At 43.6% G+C, this 11,443-nt stretch overlaps 1 protein-coding gene across 2 annotated transcripts; it reads right to left on the reverse strand.

Annotated features, from left to right (window-relative positions):
• Nucleotides 1-5,446: 5,446 nt before the first annotated feature.
• RAB19 (RAB19, member RAS oncogene family) lies at nucleotides 5,447-11,429 on the reverse strand. Of its 2 annotated transcripts, none has more exons than XM_065626917.1 (4): nucleotides 11,211-11,429; nucleotides 10,635-10,847; nucleotides 9,609-9,792; nucleotides 5,447-7,210 (listed from the first exon to the last, which is right to left on the reverse strand). In XM_065626917.1, exons 2-4 carry the CDS (start codon nucleotides 10,827-10,829, stop codon nucleotides 6,945-6,947), a joined length of 645 nt encoding a protein of 214 aa, XP_065482989.1. In that variant the 5' UTR covers nucleotides 10,830-10,847; nucleotides 11,211-11,429; the 3' UTR covers nucleotides 5,447-6,944. The 2 variants fall into 2 exon arrangements, with proteins under 2 accessions (XP_065482989.1, XP_065482988.1); XM_065626916.1 differs by having other exon boundaries at nucleotides 11,197-11,429.
• Between the last annotated feature and the right edge of the window lie 14 nt (nucleotides 11,430-11,443).

The following is an 11,443-nucleotide window of genomic DNA, read 5'->3' on the forward strand; positions in this document are numbered from 1 at the left end:
ATCTTCATTTGTGATTTTGGTCTCTTGTTTACTTGCACATTACTATTACTACTGTGTAACCAGAACCAGGTGTGAACGTTCTGGGTTTTTACTGTGTTTAGCATGAAAGGAAAATGTCGTTGTGAAAGGAGAACTCTCTATGTGTATATACAGATAAATGCAGAGTAGGACCTCAAGGATGGGGGGACTCTGTGTAAGTTAAAAATAACAAAACCATCTTTCATCCCCTCTTGGTGCATGAAGTCTAGCCTCCAATTGGACATGAAACTGATTTAGTGGTCTCAGCCCAGCCTGTGGCATTGATCTTAACTATGGCTTAACTTAACTGATGGCACTCCCTGATAACACCAGCTCTCTTTTGTGTGGATGATTAGGGTTGTCCAGGAGCAGAAATCCGGTTAGCCAAGGTGGGGTCAGAGTAACACCAGAGAGGCCCCTCTAGCTTTATTGCTCTCTAAGTTTTAGAACTTGGTGTAACCGCATAGGCTGTGAGCTTTGCTAGGAAATGGCTGTGCCCCTCAGCTGGTTTGAGGTACAAGTGCCTCTCAGCATCTGAGTTGGGCAGGTTGCCTGGTGAAGCTGTTCAGCTTATGTGAGTTACTGCTTACAAAGGCAGTCATGCAGTTTCTGGCTGTAATTTGCATTGAGAAATTACTTTGCCACCAAAGCCCCAGCACAGGAATTTTAACCTCGCATTACATTATTGCTGTTTTTTATTGACTTGTGGATGCCCCGTGATCTGTTCTCCTGCTGCTCTTGTCCCCTAGACTGCCTCTCCTTTCACTTTTAAATGGAATGAGAAATTGTTCTGAGGTCTATAACATATTGTTTTGCAGCTGCCTTTTGTAAGAAGCACTTTTCCCAAATAAAAAAAATCAAAAAAAGTGAAACAAGATGTCTGTCTGTTCTTTTAAGCTTGAAGCTTCTGTTTCAGCTTGACCGATTATTTTTGTGTGTTTCTGTAAATATGTAATTTTACCTTGGTTATAACCTTTCCGACAAAGAACCTGTAACAGAAGGAAGGCATTCTGAACAGACAGCTGAGGTGATTGAACTGCTGAAAGAATATATGGGGCCACTAGTGGGAACAGACATAGCCTGATTTCTCAGGAGTAAGTTCTGCACTACGGTATTAAATTTGTCCTTAACAAAGTTAATTGCAGTGCGTATTCTATTGTTAGGTTCTGTTGCAATGCTGTTTGGACAGCAAGTCTAAGCATTACTGCAGGCCACCTCCTGAGAATCCACATGCTGCTTTACGCCTATGTGTGTTCAGAAACACTCTTTTGCAGAAATACATGAAGTCGGAAGTGAATTACTAGAAACATATACAGATGCTGAGGGCTATGACTAAGAAGAATTTAACAGAACAGTCTAAACCCATCTTTGTGGGGTGTTTTTTTTTTTTGTTTTTCTCAGAGGCAAGTAGCAGAGGGAGAAAAGGATTTGAACATAATTTGCACAATTGACATTTAAAACTGAGATGGGGAGAAACACACAAAAAGGAAGGCTTTGAAGTAGAACTAGCCTATCCTCCCCTACACAGTGGACAAAGTTAACACTCTATTGGAAAGCTGCATTCAAACCTAAGTTTAACAAAGCTTTGTGCTGGTAAGGAGGAAAAAGATAATGAACTTACCAGCCAGAGCACACAGATCAGCTTTCCTTCATAAGCGGTCACGCACGACCTGCTTTGCTTGTTGTGTGGGTGCACATGTGGCACAGTGGCGGATGCTGCTGCTTCCAAACCTGACCTCTGTACGAGTTACAGGGGAAGCTGAGAAACATATGCATGGGTGATGTGCTTTGTTGGCGGCTGTTCTATCTAGCTGCAAGGCAACGGATGTAGTCAAGTACATAGTGATTAATAGTTTCTGTTCATCTCATGCTTTGAAGCGTGCTGTAGCTCTTGTTCTCTGAGTTAAAGAACTGCATGTATTTTTCATCAAGCAGTACTGCTGTGTGTCACTTCCAGTGTGGATCTTGCTCATGGTAGGCCTGCTTCTAAGCTTCCTGTTGCACTATGATTTCTACCTCCTCCTCCTCCCTAACTGGAATGACTGAAAGGAGAAGGGCCTTTGAAATTAGTAATGTATGTTAGTAGGCTGCTATGTTTTTCCTCTGTAAGAACAAGAATAAATTCAGGAGAATTAAGGCAAACTTTTAATGCAAAAATACAAAGGGAGATGACTTAGGCTGTGCTACATTTTATTTGAGCAAATACCTAAGGTACAGAAACTGAAGAGGCCAATGAGAGTGGTGTCATGATGAAAAAGGTATGAAGACTCCATAAACTTCTACCAGCAAAATCTTGATTGCAAAACAAAAATCTCCAGGAAAAGATACATGCTCTTCACTTGAAGTGCCTTAGCTTTACTCCCTATGCAAGAATATATACATATGGTTTGACATAAAATTTTGCATCTTGTCATAAGTGCAAAATAAGCATCTGCTGCCCATTCTAATTGGTTGGAATGTGATCATACAAAGAGCACTTCTTACAACCTCTGCTGTTACAGTTGAAATATTGATAGCACAGCTCTTTCCTGATAGTAGCCCAAGGTGTATTGTAATATTGCTGAGGGGATGCCTGGTTCATGTAATGAAATACAAAGTAATTCTTTCCCACTAGAGCAGATACAAAATAGGTTTCTGTTTGGAGGATACCAAGCAGCATGAGATGTCTCATGTTTGGAACAAAACCTGTGTAGATGGAATTACTAATGCTGCAGCAGCCTAAAATAAGGGAATCTGCATGTGGTCCCTTAGGACTGAGATATAATACAGGACTGTGCTGTAGAGATCAAGTTGCTACAAAGTCAGTTTTAATCTAATGCTAGCATTAGAGGGGCATTACTAAACTATATTTGTGGTGACTGTCACTTCAGGTAAACAAAACTAGACAGACTTGGCAGTGAAAACTGTAATAAGTAGAGATGTTCATGGATGCAGCAGCAGCAAGGAAATGCAGGATTGCAAATATGCTAAATTTCTGCCCCTACTTGCTGCTATTACCTATGAGCGTGCTATTTGTCATTTGCAGCCAAGCCAGAGTCAGCACCTGTTTGGCAACAGCTTGATGTGATTGCATAGACATAGCCTGTGCAGGCAGCTGAATTAAGGTTGATTTTAGAACAACAGCACTAGAAAAAAATGCTTTAAAAGACTTTTAAAAGTCCTACCTCTCTCAAACTGCAGGTCCCTATTAAAAGTTGAAGTACTCTTAAATAGAAGAGGCTCTTGGCCTGTCTAAAACTACTCTCAAAAGATGGTGGTATCCCAGCATTGCCTGTTGTAGTTCCAGTCCTTAACACACTTGCTTGAAAATGGCTTCAGGAGTCAGTACACTGAGCAATGAGTATTGAAGTTGCCCTGCTGGGAGCTGAATGTGGTGTTCTGGGAAGGGAGAGATATTAAAAAAAATCTGCCTGTTGGCAACCCACAGCTGGGAAAGGGCACCTCTAAACTGTGCACTGGTTGGAACACTCACCTGGCTGGGAGAAGAATCAGTTCCCTGTCCAAAAGCACAGGCATTCATCTCCTTCCTGAAAGAAGGCTCCAGAGTAGAGCCCTGAAAATTCAGGGCCTGGAAATTGCTTTCTCTGACTCCTTTCCAACTACACTTAAACATTAACTGGAATGATTAGATAAGAACCTCAGCTTTTGTTATTTAGAGCCAGTCTCCTATATATGAAGAAAAGCTTGACTACGTATGTACTGCCACATGCATTCCACATCACTGGGTTGCAGTTGTGTTGGCTTTTAAGCCAGTCAGCTTCTGGGGGATGTCAGAGTTTGCTCCATTTTAAAATACTTCTGGGTTTTTTTGTTACCCTGTTACATAGGTGCTGCTTCAGTCTCATGTGCCATGGGTGTCATGTGCAACAGCTAAGATTCAAATACTACCTTCAAGTAGATAAAAATTCAATAAATAAGGTTGCCATCAAGCCGGATGTGCAATGCAGCTCTTAAAACTGTGGGGCAGTAGTAGTTTCAACAATAGTATTGTAAACATTACAATAAGCTACGGTTTCTCCAAGTGCATTCATGATGCTGTCAAGAAGCACACTGGATTTGCATATGATGCTGGAGTAACAAGCACATTAATATAAGGTTCCATAGCAGTTAATTTGTTTTTTGGTTAACTTGTGTCATGGCTGCATACTTCCGTCTTCTCTGCAATGGGGAAAGGCACAACTGCACAAGTCACACTGTCCCTGTTTTTTAATCCAGTGGTTGCTGTCTTAAAGTATAGAACAACATACTATAATGAAGAGGGGTTTTAAGTTCATAGCTTTCTTCACATACTACCTCATGAATAATACTGTCTACTAATATACGCTCTGAAGAACCTTCTCGTCAGCAATTGCTGCAGCTCACTCTTCATTCACATGAGGACAGCTTGAAAAATGAGCCTGTGGATGCCATACAGTCTAACTGTCCAAAGCGCTTGTGCAAGATGCTGAACACAACCAAGACAGGTCACGCTCCCAGTTTAGTCACACAATGGGTAGGTATTTAAGACTAGTTTCTTGAAGGAGCAGTAAGGAGCCTGTTACACCTATTAAAGGAAAGGGAACAGTGCAGCTCAAAGCACAAACAGAAGCTTGCGATCCCAGGTTGCCAAGGAAGGACTTACTTTGCAAGTAGCACCATGTGTGCAGGAAAAGAATGGCAAGAATCCTGTAACCTGGTAGTGCTTGGCAATTAGGGGAGCATCAGCCTGCAGAAGCCTCCATACTGACTGTAAGCAAAATAATCTGTAATTAAGGCAGTAAACCAAATAAACCATGCAAAGGTTAATACTCTCCTGGTAAGATCCTTTCTCTAATTCTTGGCTAATGAAAGAGTATAACTGGAGGTAAACACAAATACTTTTCTGTTAAGGTTTCCTGGAAGATTAGTGTTTGCTACAAATACTGTCTCTGGTATATCTGAAATAGAACAAACAAAGTTTGCTAGCAGTTTAAGTGTGGATAGTAAAAAACCAAACCAAACCAAAAAAACAACCTATAAACTGCTACCTTACAAACTACTACTGGGAGTAGCTTGGATTTTAAGCATACAAGAATATTAAACTTCCATTTGACTGTTTTCCTAGTGACAACAGGTGTAGAAACTGGTTGTTTGGAAGCTGGATTGTTACTTGTTCAGGTGCTTTGAAAGGTTATGGTGTTAACTGTTGTTTAAATATGCAACCTGAAATACAACTACTAGGCTAGTACCAAATGAAGATGAAATTAAGATTTAAAAGTAATTGGATCAGAAAGAGAATGCCTGAAGAATTTGAAGCTTTCTCCATAGCAGGCTATAGCAAAAGGCTTAGAGGCTGGCACTGCAGATTTCTCCCTCAGTTTGTACACAGCTGAATTAACCCCTGCTCTTTGCGTGTGAACCTGGCCAGAAGAAACAGTAATGATATTAGAAATATTTGCAAGACTGTAAATCAGTGATTCACTCTACTTTATTTTTTGTGCTTCTCAAACAAGATTTTCCAGAAATATCTGCTACATGTTTTTTCCCTGTTTTCCAAGAACCTGTGAAAAATGGTTGGACTGCCATCTGGTAAGCTAGCAGCGTACCAGCCTTCCCAGGGCATCTGTGCATGGAACCCAGACTGTGGTTTATTGTTACAGAGTATGATTTTCAGTTCATAGCTTAACAGTAACTACCCAAGTGATGCACTTTGGTACATGTGGACTGTAGTCAAAACCTTCCTCAGTATAATAGTTCTTTCCTTCCTTTCCTTCCCTGTTCCATCTTCTGAAAAACAAATCAAACCCCAACAAAACAACAAACCCTTCATTCAGTTCTAGTACATGGAAGTAGTGAGCCCCCAAAAGCAGAGCTTGCATTTCAGACTAGCAATACAAAACCTTCTATTGCTACCAGGATGTGAAGTCTCCATAGCAGTAGCATATGTTCTTGCCTATGGGTAGCTTTCTGGTATTGCCTTTCTGCTCTAAGACGCAGTTATATAATTAAACTCTTAACCTCTTGCTGGATTTTACAAGACCTTGAATCCCTTCTTCACATTCCCTTGAAAATCTACAGGCATACTCTCAAGCTGCCATTGACCCACCACACAAACTACAGAAGGCTTTTGATTAAAATCAGCATATCAAAACCAAGATAAGGTGGGGGAGAGGAGATTAAAAAAAAGTCCTTTCACTCTAGCATTGATTTAAGCCATTACTGGTGCCTTGAAAGTTCCACTACCAGCAAGTCTATGTAGCAAGACAGAGATCACTACTGGAAACAATTCTTACAATTAGAGAGCAAAGTGAAAGGACAACTTTTCTCACCCCAGGCAGAAGGCTGGGACTCTAGTGTATAATATTCTGCCTGCTGTGAAACCCCAGGTTTGTCTGGTGAAGAAATTAGAACAGATGTGAAATCTTGTACTCTTTCACAAATGTTGAGTTCCTTGGGATGGGTGGCTACACACCTGACATCAGGACCGCCCCTAACTGGAAGTTTGAGCTGCAATGGGCTAGTGCTGCCCAAACGTGTGTCAGACTTTTTAAGGCTGCTGGCAAAGAGTAAAGTGCTCGCACTAGAAAACACAACATAGCTTAGAAGGGTCAAGTCAATGCAGAGCTCTGGTGCAAATTTTTCTTCTGACACAGCCAGAAAAATCATTCAAGGATATAATCAAAGGCATTCATTTTTACAGTTCTCTTTGGTTAAGGCAAGGACTGGCAGCTTCCCAAGTCCTCTCAGTTCAGAAGTTCCTGTTAAAGTATCAGCTGCCATGTTCAAAAGCAACCTGTGCTACCAACAGCAACAACAATCTCTGAAAATACTTACAAGCCAAACTGCAAGGTAGAGAGATATCAGAGAGGTGGCTTGAGGCCACATAGCACACTTTCATCAACCGAACAAAAGGAAATCAAACAGCCTCAGAAGAACGATGACTTCCAAGTTCTTTCCAAAATCTGTCTTCAACACAGGCACTGGTTCTTCTCCACGCTTGGGCTGGCAATCACTGGCCTGGAATCCAGATAGATGCTGTTCAGAGGGTTGTCTCCATGAAGCTGTAAGGTATTTCGCGCTATGAGCTCCTTAGCCATTAACGTGAACACTTCTTCTATGTTTTGAGCTTCTTTTGCTGATGTCTCCAGGACAGCTAAGAGCCCGTGCTTCTCTGCCAGTGTGCAGGCATCTTCAAACAGGACTTGGCGCTTGTCCAGTGAATCCGATTTGTTCCCTTAAGAGAAGTCAAACAGATAATCCAGTAATTTAGTCTCCTAAAGATTCATCTTTAAATGCAATACATTAATTCAATGCTGTTAAATAACAGAAATATGTTGGGAATAAGAATTACTAGAAAAACAAGATGTGAGCCCATCAGAGCCACAAACATAGAACGTGGATCAAAACTGCAGATAATCATATGATGATATCAAATGAGTTTAAACAAAAGCCAAAGACCTGTGTTCATCTGATTATTTGCTGTAGGTAGTGGTGCCAGAGGATTATTTGGAGGCAACTGTTTGTGCCTATTCACTAGTGGTTTTAACCATTAAGTAGCATTTAAATTAAATATTTTAAAAAATATTTATCTTAGAAATCCTGTAGCTATAGTGGCTGCACACAGTAAACCAAAGCAATGTTGCATAAGGGTTTATTTCGCCTTCAGTGGAAGCCACGTGTTACACTATTGTCAAGCGACTTTGACACATCTCCAAGTGGATAGTCAGCTCTGAAGATCTGCAGCATTGTTAGTTTAAAGCAGATCTCCTCCAAAACAACTCCACCAAAACCCAGGAAGAACCCATTCAACTGTTAATCAGATTTTAAAATAAAATATTTACACAAGTTAGTCATTTTAAGATGGTGTCAAAGGCAAGCATTCACACCTTAATGCTTAAAATGTATACTTAAGTTTCTGCACATATAAACTTTTACTCAAAGCAGTTTAATCAAAAATCTGTCAGAAATCATGAAACGCCTCAGATAAAATACCTTTGTATATTTAAGTAGTTGCTACAGATGTGGAATTATCATTAGTTCTGGCACATGCAGTACCTGGCTGCAGTCTACATTCATAGTTTCAAGACAACCTTCTGTCAAATTCAGATCTTGAATTTGAAGCATATATAAGCCATCTTCCCTCCCATTAAATGCCTTCCCATTTTTCTAAAAGAAAAAAAACAAAAACACCACCCCCCCCAACCAAAAACTCCAAACCCACAAACAACAAAAAAACCCTGAAACAAGCCCCACAAAAGAACCCCCCCCCCCCCCCAAACAACAGCTTCTTGAGGGTTATTTGCCTTCTTAAAAAGAGCCCCCCCCACTTTCCTTCTTCAGTTCCAGATGGGAAAGTTAGACTTCTTAAACTTAACCTCATACTAGAAAGGTGTATAACGTGATTACGTGTAATTAAATGTACAAAGACTTCCTGCCAAAGTAAGTAAACAGCACCAGCTTTGGAAGAAAGCACCAAGCTGGATCCTTGACAAAAAACTTTATTTTTGCCAACTTCAGAATCTATTTCTTGAAAAACAAAACAATAGCAACAACCAACCCCCACCGCACACACAAATAGGTCTTGTTCTTTAGATTCATTAGAAAAATGAGAAAAACTCTACAAAGTTCAGCAAATTTTTTTTTCCTCCTTACTCATTCCAAGCACTGCAGTTACATACAGGTCAGAACTTGTTGTTTGTTTCTTCAGAGGAAGAACAAGAAGAACCACCACGGTAGAAGTAAGTAATTTGCTAGGGGCACACGCAGAAGCTTAAGTGCTGTGTCTGCTGTGCTGTGGGGATCAATGCTGCCTTTCCTCAAGAGCCAGTTTGGGCTCCTGCGGCTGCATGTGTTGCTCTCGGCACAGTGCCACAGTGGAACAGGCAGAAGCAGTGGAATGCAAATAAAGAAAAGGCTCTGTCATTTTACTACATCACTTCTCTCATTTGCAGCTTCTTCTTCGGGGGAGGGAAGAGCAATAACTACCTGGAACAGAAAGGGAAGGAACCACACTACTCCCACCAACTCCGTTTTCAGCAATTTCTACCCATTCCTTTCCTCAAGAGACAATTTTTCCTGAATACTAGTGGAATAAAGGAGGAGGAATGCAAGTAGACAATGTAATGCTCTGCATAAGCCATGTCCCCATCAACTGTCTTACCTGATGGGAGTCCCATTACAGAGCAAGGCGCATGCATATCAGAAGAACAGACAGGAAAGATGAGAACAAGGAGTTGTGTTGCTCTGTGCATTCCCCTTAGTCTTGAATTATTGAGCCGCTAAATTCCTGCACAACAGGAGTATAGGGCCAGGCTTACTGCAATTCTAACCTCAATAAGGTTGTCCCTGCTCTCTAGCAGCAAGTTTGTTGCTTCATTCCAGCAGGAAAGGAACAAATAAAAAGGTTTCACTGACTGCAACAGGCTTGGTCATTTGAGGACAAGATTGTGACTCTAAGTTTTAAGCTTAGGTCAAATTGATACAATTTCTGATCTATTTTATTTACAACTGCATTCTTCTTTAATGCATAGTTTATAGGTGCTTTAAATAGTGTGTGTGGGGGGAAGCGAGGGGGGTTTGACACATGTTTTAAGAAAAGCTATACAACATAATATTTAAAATTAGATTCCTACCAATTAACATAATGACCAAGTTTGCAGCACCATACTTTTCAATTTCATGAATCCAGTGAGGAATGGATTCAAATGTGGACCTCCTAGTAAGGTCATAGGCAAGGATGGCCCCATGGGCACTCCTGTAATAAGACTGGGTTATTGTCCGGAAGCGTTCTTGGCCGGCTGTGTCCCACACTTGGATCTGCAAGAGAAAGGATGGAAGTTAAGACTGGAAGATGCCGCTTTCTAGGTGTTTGAAGTCAGCATCTACACTTTTGAAACCACATATCTAGAAGGCAGCTAGACTTGTCCCAGCCCACTCCATTCCACCGCAGTGTGGCTTTGCCCTCTCTGCATCTGAAGAGACATTTACATGCTTGTAAAGATGATATACACAGACCAAAGAGAAAGCTGCAAGGGTAAACCCAGCTTTGCAAAGAGGCCAAGAAACCAGTTCCAACAACTGCACTAAAAGATATAGGGCATTACAGCCTTTTAATAGGAAAGGAAAAAGAGCCAAGAAGCCCTGGGGCAGGGCTGGGCAGAGAAGAGCTATGTAAAGGGCAGGTATCTGAACTTTCATTAGCATGTGGAGGGAAGTTCTAGGTAACAATTTCTTCTTGTGTATATCCTGCAAGTCTTCATCTTCCCCCAGATCAAGCATGCATCGAAGTGGAGCCTTTGCAAACCAGGAGGTTTGCCTCCAGCTCAAACCCCTTCTAAAAGAGGGAAGAGACCTCCTCTTCAAACCAGAGCCAGCTTGCAAAGAACTCCCTGCAGGCGAAGCCTGAGCCCTCTGCAGAGGTAGATCCAGAGAATCCACGAGGGCAACCATACACCTAGTTAGGGCGACTGCATCCCCCTGGGCATCCCCCTGAGGGAAAGCTCCCCTCAACAACACCGCTAAGAAAAGGGCAGCCAGCTTTGCCTCCAGCAGGACCGAGCAGCGGACGCCGCGCATCCCACCGCTGCCCCTGCCCGGGGACAGGGACGCGGGGAGCAGGTGTCCCCCCTGCACGGCCCGGGCTCGCTCCGGCCACCGACCTTCACTTTCTTGCCGTCGATGTCCATGGAGCGCACGGTGAAGTCGACACCGATGGTGTTCTGCTGCTTCTCGTTGTACTGCCCCGTCTTGAAGCGATGCACCACGCAGGTCTTCCCCACGTTGGAGTCCCCGATCAGGATGATTTTGAAGAGGTAGTCGAAGGCATCGTCCGCGCCGGAGCTGGAGAAAGGCATCGCGGCTCCCGGGCGGGCCTGCGGCGGGGAGGAGGAAGAGGAGGAAGAGGAGGAAGAGGAGGAAGAGGAGGAAGAGGAGGAAGAGGAGGAAGAGGAGGAAGAGGAGGAAGAGGAGGAAGAGGAGGAAGAGGAGGAAGAGGAGGAAGAGGAGGAAGAGGAGGAAGAGGAGGAAGAGGAGGAAGAGGAGGAAGAGGAGGAAGAGGAGGAAGAGGAGGAAGAGGAGGAAGAGGAGGAAGAGGAGGAAGAGGAGGAAGAGGAGGAAGAGGAGGAAGAGGAGGAAGAGGAGGAAGAGGAGCTGCCTTGGCCCCGCTCCCGGCAGCCGAGGGCCCGGGGAAGGAACCCCTGTCCCCGCCGGCCGCCCGCTCACCTGTTGGCGCTCACCTGCCGGGACAGGTGGCGCCCGCTTTGTACCCGCCCGGGCCCGCTCGGGGCCGGCGGGAAATGTAGTTCCTCGTCGTCGTCCTCCTCCTCCTCCTGCCCCCGGGCTCAGCTGGGGGAGCGGTGCCGGCGCCGCTCGATCGCTCCCCGCCCCCTGCGAGGGGGGAGGCGCGCAAGCGGCCCCGTGGCGCCCGGGGGCAGAGCCGGCGGGTCCTCCCCGGCGGCGGCGAGGGCCG

Source organism: Caloenas nicobarica, chromosome 1 (genome assembly GCF_036013445.1).
Source record: "Caloenas nicobarica isolate bCalNic1 chromosome 1, bCalNic1.hap1, whole genome shotgun sequence".
Taxonomy (NCBI): domain Eukaryota; kingdom Metazoa; phylum Chordata; class Aves; order Columbiformes; family Columbidae; genus Caloenas; species Caloenas nicobarica.